This window comes from Scyliorhinus canicula, chromosome 17 (genome assembly GCF_902713615.1).
Source record: "Scyliorhinus canicula chromosome 17, sScyCan1.1, whole genome shotgun sequence".
NCBI lineage: Eukaryota > Metazoa > Chordata > Chondrichthyes > Carcharhiniformes > Scyliorhinidae > Scyliorhinus > Scyliorhinus canicula.
In genome coordinates, this window is record NC_052162.1 from 114,993,538 (window position 1) to 115,014,729 (window position 21,192).

At 50.7% G+C, this 21,192-nt stretch overlaps 1 protein-coding gene and 1 long non-coding RNA gene across 2 annotated transcripts in view; both read right to left on the reverse strand.

Moving 5' to 3' along the window:
- Nucleotides 1-928: 928 nt before the first annotated feature.
- The window catches only part of LOC119952155 (gastrula zinc finger protein XlCGF26.1-like), a 44,471-nt gene continuing 24,207 nt past the window's right edge, over nt 929-21,192 (reverse strand). The window contains exon 3 of the mRNA XM_038775749.1: nt 929-2,142. Within this exon, the coding sequence (XP_038631677.1) occupies nt 1,163-2,142 (980 nt within the window). The 3' untranslated portion in view covers nt 929-1,162. The remainder of the gene's footprint in view (nt 2,143-21,192) is intronic.
- Nucleotides 2,221-20,714, reverse strand: LOC119952254. The gene is made up of 2 exons (XR_005457793.1): nt 20,533-20,714; nt 2,221-2,549 (listed from the first exon to the last, which is right to left on the reverse strand). It is a non-coding gene; the product is annotated as an uncharacterized LOC119952254 (long non-coding RNA).

Below are 21,192 nucleotides of genomic sequence, written 5' to 3' on the forward strand. Positions count from 1 at the left end.
GGGGGACATGGTCTTGGACCCAGCGGGGGTGAATGGGGGAACCCAGCGGGGGTGAATGGGGGGGGTATAAGGAGTTTTCTCGTTGGCTGTATGAGTCAGAACCCCCAGCTAGGGTGGAGGGGATGAGGCAGTTTTTGGAAGGGTTGAAGTTTCCGAAGGTGGAGGAAGGGTTAGTTGAGGGGTTTGGAGCCCCGATCAGAATTGTAGAAGTAATAGAGGGAATGAAGGCCATGCAGTAGAACACAGGGTCATTATATACAGCCTCTGTCGCTCGAGTGAAAACAATCCGAGTTTATCCAACCTCTCCTCATAGCTAATCCCCTCCAGGCCAGGCAACATCCTGGTAAACCTCCTCTGTACTCTCTGCAAAGCCTCCCCATCCTTTTGGTAATGTGGTGACCAGAATTGTCGGCAATATTCCAATTGTGGCCTAACTAAGGTTCTGTACAGCTGCAGCATGACTTGCCAATATTTATACTCAGTGCCCGACCAATGAAGCCAAGCATGCCGTCTGCCTTCTTAGCGACCTTATCCAACTGCGTTGCCCCTTTCAGTGATATGTTTATTGTAATTTCCCAATCTACCCCAGACAACTTGCCGCTCAAACCATGACAGTTTCCTTCTGCGTGAAACACCCAGATAAATTAGACAAAAGAACCCTGTAACCACCATAGCCCATCTTCATGGCAATGTGGCTGCTTTGGGAACTAAATATCTTCCAACATGCAAACACCTTTTCATTCTGTGCTCCTCGTCAAACTTGGAACCAGGTAATCGCAACGAGGCTCAAAAATGGTCAGCCCACCGGAGGCAGAGGTGTTAGACCGGCCAGTCCAACAGAAAGAAACCGTCCAATCATCACCATTCACCAGATGTCAGAATGAACAAAATGCAGTCCTGGATGTCAGTGAGAGCAGAAACAATAACAACAGAGCCAACATCTGGAATTTATTGTGAAGTTGTTGGAGTCACAACAGGTGTGATAAATCACAAACCCCGCCCCACATTGAGAGCAGATGAATGGTCTCTCCCCAGAATTAACTCACGAGTGTCTCCGGATTATTGAATATCTCCCCAGCTCAGAGCAGGTGAATGGCTTCTTCCAGGTGTGAACTCGCTAGTGTTCCTGCAGGGTGTATGGATATCTGAATCCCTTCTCTCACTATGAGCAGGTTAACGCCTTCTCCCCTCTGTGAACTCGCTGGTGTCTCTGCAGGTTGGATAACCGACTGAATCCCTTCTCACACTGAGAGCAGGTGTATGGCCTCTCCCCAGTGTGAACTCGATGGTGTCTCTTCAGGCAGGATAACTGAGTGAATCCCTTCTCACACTGAGAGCAGGTGAACGGCCTCTCCCCAGTGTGAATTCGCTGGTGTGTCATCAGGCTTGATGAAGTAGTGAATCCTTTCTCACAGTGTGAGCAATTGAATGGCCTCTCTCCAGTGTGAACTCGCTGGTGTGTCAGCAGGTCTGATGAAGTTCTGAATCCTTTCCCACACTGAGAGCAGGTGAACGGCCTCTCCCCAGTGTGAACTCGCTGGTGTGTCAGCAGGTGGGATAACTGAGTGAATCCCTTCTCACACTGAGAGCAGGTGAACGGCCTCTCCCCAGTGTGAACTCGTTGGTGTCTCTGCAGGTGGGATAACTGAGTGAATCCCTTCTCACACTGAGAGCAGGTGAACGGCCTCTCCCCAGTGTGAACTCGCTGGTGTTTCTGCAGGTGGGATAACTGAGTGAATCCCTTCCCACACGGAGAGCAGGTGAATGGTCTCTCCCCAGTGTGAATTAGCTGGTGTTTCTGCAGGCTGGATAATTGAGTGAATCCCTTCCCACACTGAGAGCAGGTGAATGGTCTCTCCACAGTGTGAACTCGCTGGTGTATTCGCAGGCCAGATAACCGAGTCAATCCCTTCCCACACTGAGAACAGGTGAACGGTCTCTCCCCAGTGTGAACTTGTTGGTGTCTCTGCAGGCTAGATAATTGAGTGAATCCCTTCTCACACTGAGAGCAAGTGAATGGTTTCTCCCCAGTGTGAACTCGCTGGTGTGTCTGCAGGCTGGATAATTGAGTGAATCCCTTCTCACACTGAGAGCAGGTGAATGGCCTCTCCCCAGTGTGACTGTGTCGATGAGTTTCCAGCTCTGATGGAGATCTGTATCCCTTCCCACAATCCCCACATTTCCACGGTTTCTCCATGTTTGAGGCCTCTTTGTGTTTTCCCAGCTCTGACGATTTGGAGCTTCATCCACACACAGAACACGTGTACGGTCTCTCCCCGCTGTGAATGTTGTGATGTTTTTTCAGGCTGTGTAACTGGTTAAAGCTCTTTCCACAGTCAGTGCTCTGGAACACTCTCACTCGGGTGTGTGTCTGTGCTTTTCCAGTCACACTGATGTTTAAAATCTTTTAAAATAGACAGATCTGGCAAACATTTCTCCTTCTAGATTTAAAGGCCGATGAAATTCAGGCCCCGATGAATCAAGTGACTCAGTCAGATCGAGACGTGACGTTTGAGATGTCTGTCTGTAATTCCTCCTCTTCTAATATCCTGTAGAGACAATTTTTAACAGAAATCACTGTCAGTACAGGATAGAAATTCAAAACAAACAATTCCAGTTTCTCTGGAACATTCTTTCCTCTCTCATTCCCCAAAAGGTGTAAATCTCCATCCCATACACTCTCCCTCCATTCTCACTCTGCTGTATCTAATATTCACCCTCCCAATTCTCCTGAAGGTGCTGATTCAGGCTGATTGACAGATCCATGCTCACTGCTTCCTGTCCTGGACACATACACCAGAACAAATAGGAGCTGCAGTCGGCTATTCAGCTCATCTAGCCTGCTCAACCATTCAATGAGTTCATTGGCCAATCCACCTATGCACCATTTTCCCAAACTATTCCTCATATCCCTTGATATCTTCAATATCTGGAAACATATCAATCTCGGTCCTGAAAATACTTGATGACTGAGGCATGGTAGCACAGTGGGTAGCACTGTTGCTTTACAGCGTCAGGGACCCGGTTCAAATCCTGGCTTGGGTCACTGTCCGTGCGGAGTCTGCACCTTCTCCCCATGCCTTCGTGGGTTTCCTCCGGGTGCTCCGGTTTCCTCCCACAAGTCCCGAAAGACGTACTTGTGAGTTAAATTGGATAATCTGAATTCTCCCGAGTGTACCCAAACAGGCGCCGGAGAGGGCTCGGAGACACTTTTTCAACATGGCGGCCTGACCCTCTGGAGGTCTCTCGGCCCCGCGCTCTCCGGGGCTCTCTCGGAGGCGGTGAAAATAACGACTGCCAACATTCTCCGTGTTATTGACCAGAGACTGAGTGAGCTGACTCAATATCTGTGAGCTCATGAGGCTGAGCTGTAAAATGCCACGAAGAGTAATCAACTAGTAGAGTTGAGAAGGGGGAGCCAGTGAATGTGGTACATTTGGACTTTCAGAAAGCGTTTGACAAAGTCTCGCACAAGAGATTATCTTGCATGATTAAAGCACATTGATGGAAGTGTATTGAGATGGATAGAAAACTGGTTGGCAGAAAGGAAACAAAGGGTATGCATCAACGGATCGTTTTCAAATTGGCAGGCAGTAACTAGTGGAGTGCCACAGGGATCGGTGCTGGATCCCCAGCTATTCACAATATACACTAATGATGTGGTCGACAGAATAAAATGTAACATCTCAAAGTTTGCCGGTGATACCAAGATGGGTGGGAGGGTGAACTGTCACGAAGATGCAGAGAACCTTCAGCATGAACTGGACAGGTTGGGCAAGTGGGCAAACCAATGGCAGATGCAGTATAATTTGGATAAATGTCGGGTTATTCAATTTGGAAGCCAAAACAAGAAGGCAGATTACTACCTGAATGACTGTAAATTGGGAGAGGGAAGAGTGCAGCGGGACCTGGGTGTCCTTGTGCACCAGTCGCTGAAGATAAGCATGCAGTTGCAGCAGGCGGTAAAGAAGGATAATGGTAAGTTGGCTTTCATTGCGAGAGGTTGAGTACAGGAGCAAGGATGTATTGTTGCTATGATGCAGGGCCTTGGTGAGGCCACACCTGGAATATTGTGTGCAGTTTTGGTCTCCTTTTCTGAGGAAGGATGGTCTTTCTCTCGAGGGAGTGCAGCGAAGGTTTACCAGGCTGATTCCGGAGATGGCGGCACTGACGTATGCAGAGAGATTGACGAGGTTAGGATTGTTTTCGCTGGAGTTCAGACGAATGAGCGGGGATGTCATAGAGACTAATCAAAATTCTAACAGGACTAGGAGGTTGGATGCAGGGAAGATGTTCCCGATGGTGGGTATACCCAGAACCAGGGGTCACAGTCTGAGGATTCGGGGGAGACCATTTAGACAGAGTTGGGATACGGACCCAGGAAGTGCAGAAGATTGTAGTTTAGTCGGGCAGCTTGGTCGGCTCAGGCTTGGAGGGCCGAAGGGCCTGTTCGTGTGCTGTACTTTTCTTTGTTCTTTTTTTATGAGGAGACATTTCTTCACCCAAAGAGTGGTGATCCTGTCAAATTCATTCCCGCAGGAAGCAGTTGAGGCTGTTATGGGTCAGGGCTTCGAAACTCCAAATTGTATTATGAAGCTCACCTGACCTATAACTTTTATGTTGAATTTGGCTAGGATGAGCACAAGATCCATCACTTCAGGTGTGATTCATCAGACTTCCTCGGCACTTTTATCAAAACAAAGTTTATTATAAAAATGTAGTTAATATATATGAAACACTTATCAAGAATTTACCATCAATTACAAACATAAAAAAACCACAACAGCTACAGTAATCTATGTATATAACTCTAATGAATTCCCCTTCATAGCTGTTCCAATTCAATACAAAATCCAATAAACCAAAACCCCTTTCAAGGGCGTGGCACGGCACACTGTCATCTCACTTGAATGGGACTGATCCTTTCCCCAAGATTCTGATCCAGCCTTTAACCAGCAGATTCAAATCTCCTTCCGGAAAGTAACTCTATCTTTAAAGTTACAGTTTGCCGCACCCAATGTGCTTTCAGTTCGCTGGAACAGCTTTTAAAATAACAGAGAAAAACAGGGAAACACTGCTTATTTATTCTGCAGTCCAAAGCAACAAACTGAAACTGAAACCCTAACACTAAACCTCCTCTCACCGGACAGCCACAGCCCAGCTCCACCCACAAATGACAGCACTGAAGCCGTGCTCCAAGTCATGTGATAAGAGAAAACCTTTCTTAAAGGGACACTCACTTGACAAGGCTAAGACACTGAATGCATTCAAGAGGTGGCTAGATTTGGTACTCGAGGTCAATGGGATCAAGGGTTATGGGGAGAAAGCAGGATTAGGCTATTGAGCTGGATGATCAACCATGATCATGACGAACGGTGGAGCAGGCCAGAAGGGCCAAATAGCCTCCTCTACTTCTACCTTCTACATGTCTATGTTAAAGAGGCTTGATGATCCGGAGAAGAGGATCCTGAACGTTGACAAGATGCCTCCTCAGTGGAGACAACAATTCAATCCTTGGAAAACTGACTGAGTGGCATGGCGGAGGCCCTGGAGGATTTGGAGAACCAAGGGTCACAGAAAGAACATCCAAGTCGTCGGCCTGCCAGAAGGCGTGGAGGGTAAGGCTCCCCTTAGGATTTTCGAGGACCATTGCCACATTTTTTGAAGCTGGATGTGAAGCCTGGGTGTTTCCAATTAGAAAGGGCAGCGGATCCTGTCTTTGAGGCCGAGGGATAGTTTTCATCCCAGGCCTGGAATCTTTCACTTCCACAACTTGAAAGATCACCAGTAGGTCCTGGAAATGGGTACGGTGAGGTGGGACCTGGCTCCTTCTTCCAGGACTTTTCGGCAGCCACACAAACGAAGCATCGAGGCTTTGATGAAGTTTGAAGGGAACTCATGGCTGCGGGAGTGAATTATGTCGCTTTATCCTGCAACCCTGAAAATTGTATCTGACAACTCCGTCAAGTCTTTTGATAATCCGACTACTGCCTTGGTCTTCGCTAAATCCTTAAAGGGCAAGTATTTGGAGGAATGGTTTGCAGCTCGGACTAACCCAGGCTCTAATCCGGACTCTTTCCCTATCATGGTGTTGTTGTCTGAATTTATCTTTTATCCTGTTGAAGGGAGTTGTTATCCTGTGGGCGCCGATTGAATGTCTTCTTTTCCTCGAGTGCTACAGGAACTCACATAATCTTTTCTCAGTTATGGGAGATGTGCCGTGTGCTTGTTATCCGTCATCTTTCTTCTATTATCTGATCGTTAATCATGGCAGAACCGAGTGGTGCCATTGCCGAAGGGGGGGTGGTGGTGGATGCAGGTCTTCACGGGTCGGTTTAAGATGTGGGAGGGACATTCGATCCCCATTCCCTTGTTGGCCCTTCTTTCCTTCTCCTCATTTTGGAGAAGGTATCCTGAGGGTAACGACAGTCTGGCCGTGGGGTTAATCCTCCGGGTCCTCAGTCTTATTGAGGAATGTCCCCTTGGATCTATTGTGGTGGTGATTCTTTTGTATTGTTGTTATTATGGGAGGGTTTATGTGTTGTTGACCTACTCTGGTACAGACGGGGCTTTTATTCGTGAAAGGAGCAGTTTGGGGAAACTTTGGTACCTCTGGTGTAAAGTGAGTTGGAGGAGGGGGTAATGGCGCACGCCTGATTGTGGCGTTAAAATCTGTTCCTGTTCTCTCTGTCGTCGAACTAATGGCAGCAGTTAATCTGCAAATTTTCCCAGGGAATGTATGGGGCATCCATCACCCTATCAGAAGGAAAAAGATCCTCTCCTTTCTAAAGGAGAAATTTCACATAGCTTTATTACAGGAAACCCATTTGGATGATGAGGAACACTTTAAATTGAGGTGGGATTGGGTGAGGCGGGTTTTTGTGCCACCTTTTCATCAAATATCAGGGGTATGGCAATCCTTATTAAAAAAAATATCACTTTTGACTTCCGGTTGCGGCTATGCGGAGCTAAGCCGCACGTTCGGCAGCTCCCGCTATTTAGGGACTTTTGGGCCAATTTGAGGGCCCCAAACGGCGCTGATTTAACGCATCCCGGTGGGGGAAGGTGTCTGGTGGAGCTTTCCCCACAATTTATGGTGGTCACCCGGAGTGGGGCGAAGGAAGAAGCTGCAGCAGCTCCCCCCAAAAAACGGGGGAAGAATAACAAAATGGCGGCCAGCGGAACACCCGAGGACTGGTGGAAGTGGGCGCAGGAGCAGCAGGCCTCTCTCCTGCGCTGCTTTGCGGAGCTGAAGGCTGAGTTGCTGGACTCCATGAATGCGACTACCAACAAGCTGCTTGGGACCCAGGCGGCCCAGGAGGTGTCTATTCGGGAGTTGCAGCAGCAGGCCATTGAAAGGGAGGAGGGGCTGGTTTAGCTCACTGGGCTAAATCGCTGGCTTTTAAAGCAGACCAAGCAGGCCAGCAGCACGGTTCGATTCCCGTACCAGCCTCCCCGGATAGGCGCCGGAATGTGGCGACTAGGGGCTTTTCACAGTAACTTCATTGAAGCCTACTCGTGACAATAAGCAATTTTCATTTCAGGAGGAGGCCGTGGTCCTCTTGGGGAAAGTGGAGTTGCACGAGGCACTTCATAAAAAGTGGCAAGACCGCTTGGAGGAGCTGGAAGTTGGCACGAGGCGAAAGAATTTGAGGATCCTAGGCCTGGCGGAGGGGCTGGAGGGGTCGGATCTCCCGGTGTATGTGACCACGATGCTGAGCTCGTTGATGGGAGCGGGGTCCTTCCATTTGCCCCTGGAGCTTGAGGGAGCTCACAGAGTGATGGCCAGGAGGCCCAAGGCAAATGAGCCCCCGAGGGCGGTGCTGGTGCGGTTCCATCGATTTAGTGACTGGGAGTGTGTGCTGCGCTGGGCCAAGAAAGAGAGGAGCAGCAAATGGGAGAATTCGGTAGTGCGAATCTACCAGGACTGGAGTGCGGAGGTGGCAAAGCGGCGGGCCGGGTTCAACCGGACGAAGGCGGTGCTGCATGCCAAGCAGGTCAGATTTGGAATGTTGCAGCCTGCGCGCCTGTGGTTGACATACAAGGACCGGCACCATTACTTCGAGTCCCCGGAGGAGGCGTGGCCCTTTGTACAGGCGGAGAAGCTGGACTCGAACTAGGATCTGGGGACACACTATGGCCATTGCTGTTTTCGCTGTTGCTGTTTTTTCAACTTTTTTAACTTCGACATGTGTGTTATGTATGCTGGTTTTCTTTTTGCTCTGTTTACGGGTGGGTTTGTCTGTTGGGTATGGTTGTGGGTTAGGTGGGGAGTGTTGGGAGTTTGTGTTTTATTTGTTCTCTTCTGTACGGGGCTGGGGGTTGGGGTGAAACTGGATTTTGGGGAACTGCGTCAGAAGGGTGGGGTGTGGCAGTGTGAAAGCGCGGGCTTTCCTCTGGTTTCCCGCGCTGCGGGGCAGGGGGGGTGGAGCTGGTGGTGGGGGCGGGGCCTCTACTGGTCTTCTTTCCCGCGCTGAAGCGGTGCCAAGGAGGTGTGGCAAGAGGTGGATGACCCCATGCCGGGAGGGGATGGGTTTTGGCGGGAGCTGCCGGGGTCAGCAGAAGCCAGCTGACTCACGGAAGTACTATGGAGGGGGCATCGCGGCTAGGAGGGGTCCTAGCCTTGGGGGGGGTGGGGGGATACCAGGTTGCTGCTGGAATGACTAGGAAGGAGCCGGTGGAGGCCGGGGGTGAAGAGGAGAGGCATTATCGCCATGGGGAACGGGTCGGGCGGGGTGTGCTGGCCTGGGGCGAACATTTGATAAGCTATGGCTAGTAGGCGGGGGAGGGGGGGCGAGTTGCCCTCTGATCCGGCTGATTACCTGGAACGTGAGGGGGCTGAATGGGCTGGTTAAGAGAACCAGGGTATTTTCTCATCTGAGGGGGTTGAAGGCGGACGTGGCTATGCTCCAGGAAACCCACTTGAAGGTGGCGGACCAGGTTCGTCTGAGGAAGGGGTGGGTGGGGCAGGTTTATCACTCAGGATTGGACGCGAAGAACCGGGGGGTGGCGATTCTGGTGGGGAAGAGGGTGGCGTTCGAGGCGGCTGAGGTGGTGTCGGACAAGGAGGGCAGATATATCATGGTGAAGAGTAGGCTGCAGGGAGAGAAGGTGGTGCTGGTGAATAGCACAATCGCTTGTGAAGCGATTGTGGATAGCACAATCGCTTCACGGCTCCAGGGTCCCAGGTTTGATTCCGGCTTGGGTCACTGTCTGTGCGGAGTTTGCACATCCTCCCCGTGTGTGCGTGGGTTTCCTCCGGGTGCCCCGGTTTCCTCCCACAGTCCAAAGATGTGGTTAGATAGATTGGCCATGATAAATTGCCCTTAGTGTCCAAAATTGCCCTTAGTGTTGGGTGGGGTTACTGGGTTATGGGGATAGGGTGGAGGTGTTGACCTTGGGTAGGGTGCTCTTTCCAAGAGTCGGTGCAGACTTGATGGGCCGAATGGCCTCCTTCTGCACTGTAAATTCTATGATAATTTGTATGCCCCGAATTGGGATGATGCCGGCTTCATGAGGCGCTTGTTGGGCCGCATCCCGGACCTGGAGGCAGGGGGCCTGATCATGGGGGGAGATTTTAACACAGTGCTGGATCCCACACTGGACTGGTCCAGTTCAAGGACAAGTAGGAGACCGGCCTCAGCCAAAGTACTGAGGGGATACATGGACCAGATGGGAGGGGTGGATCCCTGGAAGTTTGGGAGACCAAGTGCGCGGGAGTATTCCTTTTTCTCTCATGTCCATAGGGTCTATTCCCGAATATACTTTTTTGTCCTGAGCAGGGGATTGATTCCGAGGGTGCAGGATGCCGAGTATTCGGCCATAGCGATTTCGGACCATGCTCCGCACTGGGTTGATCTGGAGATGGGGGAGGCGCGGGACCAGCGCCCGCTCTGGCGCCTGGATGTGGGGATGCTGTCTGATGAGGAGGTGTGTAGGAGGGTTCGGAGAAGCATTGAGGGGTATCTGGATACCAATGATACGGGGGAGGTCCGCGTGGGGACGGTCTGGGAGGCTCTGAAAGCAGTGATCCGGGGGGAGCTGATCTCCATCCGGGCCCACAGGGAAAGGAGGGAGAGGAAGGAGAGGGAGCGACTGGTGGGGGAGCTCCTGGATGTGGACAGGAGATATGCGGGGGCACCGGAGGAAGGGTTGCTGGTGGAATGGCGTAGTTTGCAGGCCAAATTTGACTTGTTGACCACCAGAAAGGCGGAGACACAGTGGAGGAGGGCGCAGGGCGCGGTATGAGTATGGGGAGAAGGCGAGCAGGATGTTGGCGCATCAGCTCCGTAAGCGAGATGCGGCTAGGGAAATTGGTGGAGTGACGGATAGGGGTGGGAATGTAGTGCAGAAGGGGACAGAAGTAAACCGGGTCTTTAGGGACTTTTACGAGGAACTGTACCGGTCAGAACCTCCGATGGGGAGAGGGGGGATGGAGAGCTTCATGAACAGGCTATGGTTCCCAAGGGTTCAAGAGGGGCTGGTAGAGGGGCTGGGGGCGCCGATAGAGCTGGAGGAGCTAGTCAGGGGGATTGGACAAATGCAGTCAGGTAAGGCCCCGGGGCCGGACGGGTTCCCGGTGGAATTTTACAAAAAATATGCAGACCTGGTGGGTCCCCTGCTGGTGCGAGCCTTCAATGAGGCATGGGAGGGGGGGGGGGCTTTGCCCCCGACGATGTCGCGGGCACTGATCTCTTTGATCCTAAAGCGGGATAAGGACCCCTTGCAGTGTGGATCATACAGGCCTATCTCGCTCCTCAATGTAGACGCTACGTTGCTGGCGAAGATCCTGGCCACCAGAATAGAGGATTGTGTGCAAGAGGTGATATACGAAGATCAGACAGGATTTGTCAAGGGGCGGCAGCCCAACACGAATGTGCGGAGACTGCTAAATGTTATCATGATGTCGGCAATGGAGGGGGAGACGGAGATAGTGGTGGCGCTGGACGCAGAGAAAGCGTTTGATAGAGTTGAGTGGGGGTACCTGTGGGAGGTGCAGGAGCGGTTTGGATTTGGGGAGAGATTCATCAAATGGGTGAGGCTGCTCTACGTGGCTCCGATGGCGAGTGTAGTTACGAATGGAAGGAGATCGGAGTACTTTAGGCTCTACTGTGGGACCAGGCAGGGGTGCCCCCTGTCCCCCTTGCTCTTTGCACTGGAAATTGAACCTCTGGCTATGGCGTTGAGGGCGTCAGGGAAATGGAGGGGTCTGGTGCAGGGTGGGGAGGAACATCGGGTATCGCTGTATGCGGACGACCTGCTGCTGTATGTGGCGGACCCAGAAGGGGGAATGCCGGGGGTGATGGAGCTGTTAGCGGAATTTGGGGGCTTCTCGGGCTATAAGCTAAATTTAGGAAAGAGCAAGGTATTTGTGGTGCACCCGGGAGATCAAGAGGAGGGAATTGGGAGGCTCCCTTTTAGGAGGGCAGTGAAGAGTTTCAGGTACCTGGGGGTGCAGGTGACCAGGAGTTGGGGGACTCTCCATAAGCTTAACCTCACCAGACTAGTGGAGCAGATGGAGGAGGAATTTAAAAGGTGGGACATGGTGCCGCTATCGCTGGCGGGTAGAGTGCAGTCCGTCAAAATGACGGTTCTCCCGAGGTTCTTGTTCCTCTTCCAGTGCTTGCCCATCTTTATCCCGAGGGCCTTTTTTAAAAGGGTGACCAGCAGCATCATGGGCTTTGTTTGGGCGCATGGCACCCCGAGGGTGAAGAGGGTCTTCTTGGAGCGGGGTAGAGATAGGGGGGGGCTGGCGTTGCCCAATCTCTCGGGGTACTACTGGGCGGTCAACGTGTCGATGGTGCGCACGTGGGTGATGGAGGGGGAGGGGGCAGCATGGAAACGGATGGAGACGGCGTCCTGTGGAAATACAAGCCTGGGGGCCCTGGTAACGGTCCGTGGCCGCTCCCTCCCATAAGGTATACCACGAGACCGGTGGTGGCGGCTACCCTCAAGATTTGGGGACAGTGGAGGCGACACAGGGGAGAAGTGGGGGGCTCGATGGAGGCTCCGTTAAGGGGGAACCATAGGTTCGTCCCGGGGAACATGGATGGGGGATTTCAGGGTTGGTACAGAGCGGGCATCAGACAGCTGAGGGACCTGTTTATTGATGGGAGGTTTGCGAGCCTGGGGGAGTTGGAGGAGAAATTTGGGCTCCCCCCGGGAAACATGTTCAGATATCTGCAGGTAAAGGCATTTGCTAGACGGCAGGTGGAGGGATTCCCTGCGCTTCCTGCGAGGGGGGTGAGGGACAGGGTGCTTTCAGGGGTCTGGGTCGGAGAGGGGAAGATTTCCGATATCTACAAGGTTATGCAGCAGGTGGAAGAGGCGTCAGTAGAGGAGCTGAAAACTAAGTGGGAGGGGGAACTGGGGGAACAGATCGAAGACGGGACATGGGCTGGTGCCCTGGAGAGGGTTAACTCTTCCTCCTCGTGTGCGCGGCTTAGCCTCATTCAATTCAAGGTGCTGAACAGGGCCCACATGACTGGGACGAGGATGAGTAGGTTCTTTGGGGGTGAAGACAGGTGTGTCAGGTGCTCGGGGAGTCCAGCGAACCATGCCCATATGTTCTGGGCATGCCCGGCACTGGAGGAGTTCTGGAAGGGGGTGGCGAGGACGGTGTCAAGGGTGGTGGGACCCAGGGTCAAGCCAGGATGGGGACTCGCGAGTTTTGGGGTTGGGGTGGAGCCGGGAGTGCAGGAGGCGAAAGAGGCCGGTATGCTGGCCTTTGCGTCCCTAGTAGCCCGGCGAAGGATTTTGCTACAATGGAAGGATGCGAGGCCCCCCGAGTGTGGAGACCTGGATCAATGACATGGCGGGCTTTATTAGACTAGAGAAGGTCAAATTCGCCCTAAGAGGATCGGTACAAGGGTTCTTCAGGCGGTGGCAACCTTTCCTCGACTTTCTGGCTCAACGATGGGGTACTGGTACAGTTGCAGCAGCAACCCAGGGGGGTGGAGGGGAGACGATGACTATGTTTGTTCATTTTATTTAAATTTGATTTATTTAATTTTAATTTATGGTTAAGTTCTCTTGTTGGGGTTGGGGGGGGGGGGATGGGATACATGCGTTGATACGGTTTGGGGGGTGTTACGGTTGTTATGGGGTAGTTTGTTGCATATTATTGTTTGTTGTTATATTTTTATATTTTGTGTAAAAACATTCCAATAAAAATTATTTAAAAAAATATATATATCACTTTTAAGGTTGAAACCTGCACCAAGGACAAAGGAGGTGGATATGTGATCATTAGAGGTTCGGTGCATGGAGAGCAGAGGGCAGCAGAGCAGAGCTTCTGATTGGCTGTTCCGGGGAGATTTGCAAACGTGCAGTGCGGTCAGCGTAAGTTGAAGGTGCACCTGCATCAGTGACCCGAGGAGTTCGACGGAAGGTGAGCATCCAGCAGAGGGCAGCAGAGCAGAGCTTCTGATTGGCTGTTCCGGGGAGATTTGCATACGTGCAGTGCGGTCAGCGTAAGTTGAAGGTGCACCTGCATCAGTGACCCGAGGAGTTCGACGGAAGGTGAGCATCCAGCAGAGGGCAGCAGAGCAGAGCTTCTGATTGGCTGTTCCGGGGAGATTTGCATACGTGCAGTGCGGTCAGCGTAAGTTGAAGGTGCACCTGCATCAGTGACCCGAGGAGTTCGACGGAAGGTGAGCATCCAGCAGAGGGCAGCAGAGCAGAGCTTCTGATTGGCTGTTCCGGGGAGATTTGCATACGTGCAGTGCGGTCAGCGTAAGTTGAAGGTGCACCTGCATCAGTGACCCGAGGAGTTCGACGGAAGGTGAGCATCCAGCAGAGGGCAGCAGAGCAGAGCTTCTGATTGGCTGTTCCGGGGAGATTTGCATACGTGCAGTGCGGTCAGCGTAAGTTGAAGGTGCACCTGCATCAGTGACCCGAGGAGTTCGACGGAAGGTGAGCATCCAGCAGAGGGCAGCAGAGCAGAGCTTCTGATTGGCTGTTCCGGGGAGATTTGCATACGTGCAGTGCGGTCAGCGTAAGTTGAAGGTGCACCTGCATCAGTGACCCGAGGAGTTCGACGGAAGGTGAGCATCCAGCAGAGGGCAGCAGAGCAGAGCTTCTGATTGGCTGTTCCGGGGAGATTTGCATACGTGCAGTGCGGTCAGCGTAAGCTGAAGGTGGTTTGTGAAGGGGCTGTTCTCGAGTGACAGCTTTACCCGAAACACTACTTACGTAGTGTCTCCCACCCATCCTCCTCCTCTAACCAAAAAAAAAAGCTCTGTCCGTTGGATTGCTAAACTAACAAGTTTTTTATTTTTTTATTTTTCAGTAGTTGGGAAGTTAGTTCAGTGGGAATGGAGGCTAGGGCAGTTGAATGTTCCTCCTGCAGAATGTGGGAGGAAAGGGTCACCTCTCGTGTCCCTTCTGACTACATCTGCGGGAAGTGCACCCAACTCCAGCTCCTCGAGAGCCGCATTAGGGACCTGGAGCTGGAGCTGGATGAACTTCGGATCATTCGGGAGGCGGAGGAGGTTATTGAGAGGAGTTATAGGGAGGTAGTCACACCTCAGGTAAAAGAAGAAAGTAGATGGGTTACCGTCAGGGGAGGCAGAGGGAACCGGCAGGCAGTGCAGGGATCCCCTGTGGTCGTTCCCCTCTATAACAAGTATACCGTTTTGGATACTGTTGCGGGGGACGACTTACCAGGGGTAAGCAATAGGGCGCAGGTCTCTGGCACAGAGTCTGTCCCTGTTGCTCAGAAGGGAAGGGAGAAGAGGAACAGAGCACTTGTCATTGGGGACTCCATAGTTAGAGGAACAGACAGGAGGTTCTGTGGGAACGAAAGAGACTCACGGTTGGTGTGTTGCCTCCCAGGTGCCAGGGTTCGTGATGTCTCTGATCGTGTTTTTGGGATCCTTAAGGGGGAGGGGGAGCAGCCCCAAGTCGTGGTCCACATAGGTACCAACGACATAGGTAGGAAGAGAGATGGGGATTTGAGACAGAAATTCAGGGAGCTAGGGTGGAAGCTGAGAGCTAGAACAAACAGAGTTGTTATCTCTGGGTTGTTACCCGTGCCACGTGCTAGCGAAGTGAGAAATAAGGAGAGAGAGGAGTTGAACACGTGGCTACAGGGATGGTGCAGGAGGGAGGGTTTTGGTTTCCTGGATAATTGGGGCTCATTCTGGGGTAGGTGGGACCTCTACAAACAGGATGGTCTTCACCTGAACCAGAGGGGTACCAATATCCTGGGAGGGAGATTTGCTAGTGCTCTTCGGGGGGGTTTAAACTAATTCAGCAGGGGGATGGGAACCTAAATTGTAGACCCAGTGTACAGGATGTTGAGAGTAGTGAGGTCAGGGATAGGGTTAAAAGTTCGAAAGAGGGCACCGGTAAGCAGGTCGCTGGTTTGAAGTGTGTCTACTTCAACGCCAGGAGCATCCGGAATAAGGTGGGTGAGCTTGCAGCATGGGTTGGTACCTGGGATCTCGATGTTGTGGCGATTTCGGAGACATGGGTAGAGCAGGGACAGGAATGGTTGTTGCAGGTTCCAGGATTTAGATGTTTCTGTAAGAACAGAGAAGATGGTAAAAGAGGGGGGGGGTGTGGCATTGTTAATCAAGGAAAGTATTACGGCGGTAGAAAGGACGCTTGAGGACTCGTCTACTGAGGCAGTATGGGCCGAGGTTAGGAACAGTAGAGGTGAGGTCACCCTGTTGGGAGTTGTCTATAGACCTCCGAATAGTCCCAGAGATGTAGAGGAAAGGATTGCAAAGATGATTCTTGACAGGAGCGAGAGTAACAGGGTAGTTGTTATGGGGGACTTTAACTTTCCAAATATTGACTGGAAATACTATAGTTCGAGTACTATAGATGGGTCAGTTTTTGTGCAGTGTGTGCAGGAGGGTTTTCTGACACAGTATGCAGACAGGCCAACAAGGGGCGAGGCCACATTGGATTTGGTACTGGGTAATGAACCCGGCTAGGTGTTAGATTTAGATGTAGGTGAGCACTTTGGTGATAGTGATCACAACTCGGTTATGTTTACTTCAGCAATGGGCAGGGATAGGTATATACCGCAAGGCAAGAATTATAGCTGGGGGAAAGGCAATTATGATGCTATTCGGCAAGATTTAGGAGGTATAGGATGGGGAAGGAAACTGCAGGGGATGGGTACAATCGAAATGTGGAGCTTTTTCAAGGAACAGCTACTGCGTGTCCTTGATAAGTATGTACCTGTCAGGCAGGGAGGAAGTTGTCGAGCAAGGGAGCCGTGGTTTACTAAGGAAGTTGAAGCACTTGTCAAGAGGAAGAAGAAGGCTTATGTTAGGATGAGACATGAAGGCTCAGTTAGGGCACTTGAGAGTTACAAGTTAGCCAGGAAGGACCTAAAGGGAGAATTAAGAAGAGCGAGGAGAGGACACGAAAAGTCGTTGGCGGATAGGATCAAGGAAAACCCTAAGGCTTTCTATAGGTATATCAGGAACAAAAGAATGACTCGAGTAAGATTAGGGCCAATCAAGGATAGTAGTGGAAAGTTGTGTGTGGAATCAGAGGAGATAGGGGAAGCATTAAATGGATATTTTTCGTCAGTGTTTACACTGGAGAAAGACAATGTTGTCGAGGAGAACACTCAGGTTCAGTCGACCAGGCTAGATGGAATTGAGGTTCACAAGGAGGAGGTGTTAGCAATTTTAGAAAATGTCAAAATAGACAAGTCCCCTGGGCCAGATGGGATTTATCCTAGGATTCTCTGGGAAGCCAGGGAGGAGATTGCTGAGCCTTTGTCCTTGATCTTTATGTCGTCTTTGTCGACAGGAATAGTGCCGGAAGACTGGAGGATAGCAAATGTTGTCCCCTTGTTCAAGAAGGGGAGTAGAGACAACCCTGGTAATTATAGACCTGTGAGCCTTACTTCGGTTGTGGGTAAAATGTTGGAAAAGGTTATAAGAGATAGGGTTTATAATCATCTTGAAAAGAACAAGTTGATTAGCGATACTCAACACGGTTTTGTGAAGGGCAGGTCATGTCTCACAAACCTTATTGAGTTTTTTGAGAAGGTGACCAAACAGGTGGATCAGGGTAAAGCTGTTGATGTGGTGTATATGGATTTCAGTAAGGCGTTTGATAAGGTTCCCCACGGTAGGCTAATGCAGAAAATAAGGAAGTATGGAATTGAAGGTGATTTAGCGGTTTGGATCAGTAATTGGCTAGCTGAAAGAAGACAGAGGGTGGTGGTTGATGGCAAATGTTCATCCTGGAGTTCAGTTACTAGTGGTGTACCGCAAGGATCTGTTTTGGGGCCACTGCTGTTTGTAATTTTTATAAATGACCTGGAAGAGGGTGTAGAAGGATGGGTTAGTAAATTTGCAGATGACACGAAGGTCGGTGGAGTTGTGGATAGTGCTGAAGGATGTTATAGGATACAGAGGGACATAGATAAGCTGCAGAGCTGGGCTGAGAGGTGGCAGATGGAGTTTAATGCGGAAAAGTGTGAGGTGGTTCACTTTGGAAGGAGTAACAGGAATGCAGAGTACTGGGCTAATGGCAAGATTCTTGGTAGTGTAGATGAACAGAGAGATCTCGGCATCCAGGTACATAAATCCCTGAAAGTTGCCACCCAGGTTAATAGGGCTGTTAAGAAGGCATATGGTGTGCTAGCCTTTATAAGCAGGGGGATTGAGTTTCGGAACCACAGGGTCATGCTGCAGCTGTACATAACTCTGGTGCGGCCACACCTGGAGTACTGCGTGCAGTTCTGGTCACCACATTATAGGAAGGATGTGGAAGCTTTGGAAAGGGTTCAGAGGAGATTTACTAGGATGTTGCCTGGTATGGAGGGAAGGTCTTACGAGGAAAGGCTCAGGGAATTGAGGTTGTTTTCGTTAGAGAGGAGAAGGCTGAGAGGTGACTTAATAGAGACATATAAGATAGTCAGAGGGTTAGATAGGGTGGACAGTGAGAGTCTTTTTCCTCGGATGGTGATGACCAACACGAGGGGACATAGCTTTAAATTGAGGGGTGAGAGATATAGGACAGATGTCAGAGGCAGTTTCTTTACTCAGAGAGTAGTAGGGGTGTGGAACGCCCTGCCTGCAATAGTAGTAGACTCGCCAACTTTAAGGGTATTTAAGTGGTCACTGGATAGACATATGGATGAAAATGGAATAGTGTAGGTCAGATAGGCTTCAGATGGTTTCACAGGTCGGCGCAACATCGAGGGCCGAAGGGCCCGTACTGCGCTGTAGTGTTCTATGTTCTATAGATGTTGTTTCAATAATGAATGTTTATGGATCCCCGAAATACTTCGTTCATTACGAAGGTTTTTGTGGATTTTATAGACTTCAACGGCCACTTAAATTCTCTGGTAGATAAGCCCCTGGTTGATAAGCCCCTGGTTACCAGGAACCAACCCCCCCCCCCCCCCCCCCCCCATGCTGCAAGGTAGGACGTTGGCCCCGGCTTGTAAGGAGTTGGGTTATGTGGAGAGATTTGCACCGAAAGGGTATAGATTTTACTGTCTTTCCAGCCCCACATCAAAGTCATAATAGAATCAACAACTTTTTTCAGCCGAGGACCTACACCTGTTGTCCTCTTGCACCACTGGAAACATTGTAATTGTGGACCATCTCCTAATTTCTCTGGAGTTCCTGCTCGAGGGCTCACCCCAAGGTCAGGAGTGGTGATTTGATGCTTCCCTGATAAGAGTTACGTCATTTCCGACACATTTTGAGGAAGAATTTGAATTCTTCCTTTTCTTTAACTTGGCCCCTGGTATTTCTCCCTCCATTTCCCCCTCCAGATGTCTATAGCTCATGCCAATGTGTGTGTGTGTGTGTGTGTGTGTGTGTGTGTGGGCGGAGTGGGTGATCATTTCTTACACTGCTAATAAAAGGTACAGGATGCTGGAGCACCAAAGACGTCTGGAGGTTTGTCTGGCAAAGGCCGAGGAGAATTATAAAAAGGCCCCGAGGAAGCGATCGCTGAAGGAGGTTAACACGGCAAGAGTGGCTTTGGACTCCCTATTGACTCAGCAGGTCAGGAAGAGGTTGTACAAGTTTGGGAATAAACCGAGCAAATCCTTGGCATGTAGCACAGTGGTTAGCACTGTTGCTTCACAGCGTCAGGGATCCGCATTCGATTCCCAGCTTGGGTCTCTGTCTATGCAAAGTCTGCACGTTCTCCCCGTGTCTGCGTAGGTTTCCTCCGGGTGCTCCGGATTCGTCCCACAAGTCCCGAAAGACGTGCTGTTAGGTAATTTGGACGTTCTGAATTCTCCCTCATGGTACCCGAACAGGCACCGGAGTGTGGCGATAGGGGATTTTCACAGTAACTTCACTGCAGTGTTAATGTCAGCCGACTTGTGACACTAATAAAGATTATTATTATAGCGTATTTGAGGATTTGTTGTCAGATCCATTGGTGGTTATGTATTGTCACTCTTTTGACTCGGAGATGCTGCCAGCAACTCTTTGTGAGGCTTATATATCTTTGATTCTGAAGGCGGGCAAGGACACAGAGGAGTGGACCTCTTTTTGGTCAATCCCTCTTTTGAATCTTCACTTCAAACTGCTATCTAAAGTTTTGGTGAGAAGGCTGGAGGACATCCTTCCGACAATTGTGCGGGAGGACCAGACTGGCTTTATCGGGGAAGATTTTCCAGTCACAACTTTAAAAGGTTACTGAATGTGATTCAAGCTTTTCAGAAATATGCACTGGATGGACTGGTGATCTCTTGGATTGGATTTATTTATTGTCACGTGTACCGAGGTACAGTGAAGAGTATTTTTCTGCAAGCAGCTCAATGGATCATTAAGTACATGAAAAGAAAAGGAAATAAAAGAAAATACATAATACGGCAACACAAGGTACACAATGTAACTACATAAACACCGGCAACGGGTGAAGCCTACAGAGGTGTAGTGTTAATAAGGTCAGTCCAGAAGAGGGTCGTTTTGGAGTCTGGTAAAAGCAGTGTACTGAAAGCATTTGCTCGAGTTGAGTGGAATTATCTGGTTTATACACTGAGGGGCTTTGGGCTGGATGAGGATTATATCAAGTAGATTCAGTTATTATATTAAAGTTAAAGTCACCATAGTCCCACATGACCAGAGGCTGCTTTCCCCTTTGAGGGGGAGAGCTGCCTGGTGGTAGTTTAACCCAAGGATCACTACACCTCAGGCGAGGGACAGGTTTGAGAAGGTGGGGCCTTCATGAATAATTTCAGCCGTTACGGAATTAAACCAACGCTGCTGGCCTCGCTCTGCTTCACTAACCAGCTGAGCTAAACCGGCCCTCTGTTATATTACAGGCTGGGCAGCAGCACGACTCCTGGATGGTTTATATTTGTCGTATTTGAGCTTCAGAGAGTCTCGACAAATAAATGTGTCAAACTGAGGGAGCAAAGGATGTCAATGTCTTTAACAGAGAGAGAGAGAGACCTGGGCCAAGCTTTCCAGAGTCTGCACCCTCCCTGGATTCACTTCCTTTCCCTTCAGTTGCTGCAAGTGACCAATTGAAGGTGAGAATGAGAAAAGAAATGGAAAGGGGGAGAAAAGAAAGTGTTTTACTCACAGATGTTGGAGAGAGGAGGAAGATTCCGTCTCAGTGAAGCTCAATCGGCCCTCACACGAACCCCGCGCTCTGATTGGCTGGAGGACCAGAGACCTTCCGGTCCTCCAAATCGTCCAATTGGTCAACACCTCAGCAGGAAAGTCAGTGGGCGGGTTCTCATTCGCACATGCGCAGTCCCGGGCCGCGGGGGAGGGGGAGATCACTGAGCGGTTCCTCGCTCTGACCGGAGCCGTATGAAACCTGATCTCGAGGAGGTACACGTGCAGGCAGAGGGCGAACAAAGGGAGGGAGAACAATGGGTCGGGTCGGGCCTCCCGAGTCCGCGCGCGACGGGCCTGCGCACTGCCACCCGTAGACGACACAGCGGAACACGGTGATTCCTATTGGTTGATTGAGGCAGGGCGCCATTGTTTTGTCACAAAGCGGAAGTTGGATGAAACTTCCTCCTGTCTCCAACATCAGTGAGTAAAACATTTTCTTTTCTCCCCCTTTCCATTTCTTTTCTCATTCTCACCTTCAATTGGTCACTTGCAGCAACTGAAGGGAAAGGAGGTGAATCCAGGGAGGGGGCAAACTCTGCAAAGCTTGGCCCAGGTCTCTCTCTCTCTTAAAGACATTGGCATCCTTTGCTCCCTCAGCTTGACACATTTAGTTGTCTGG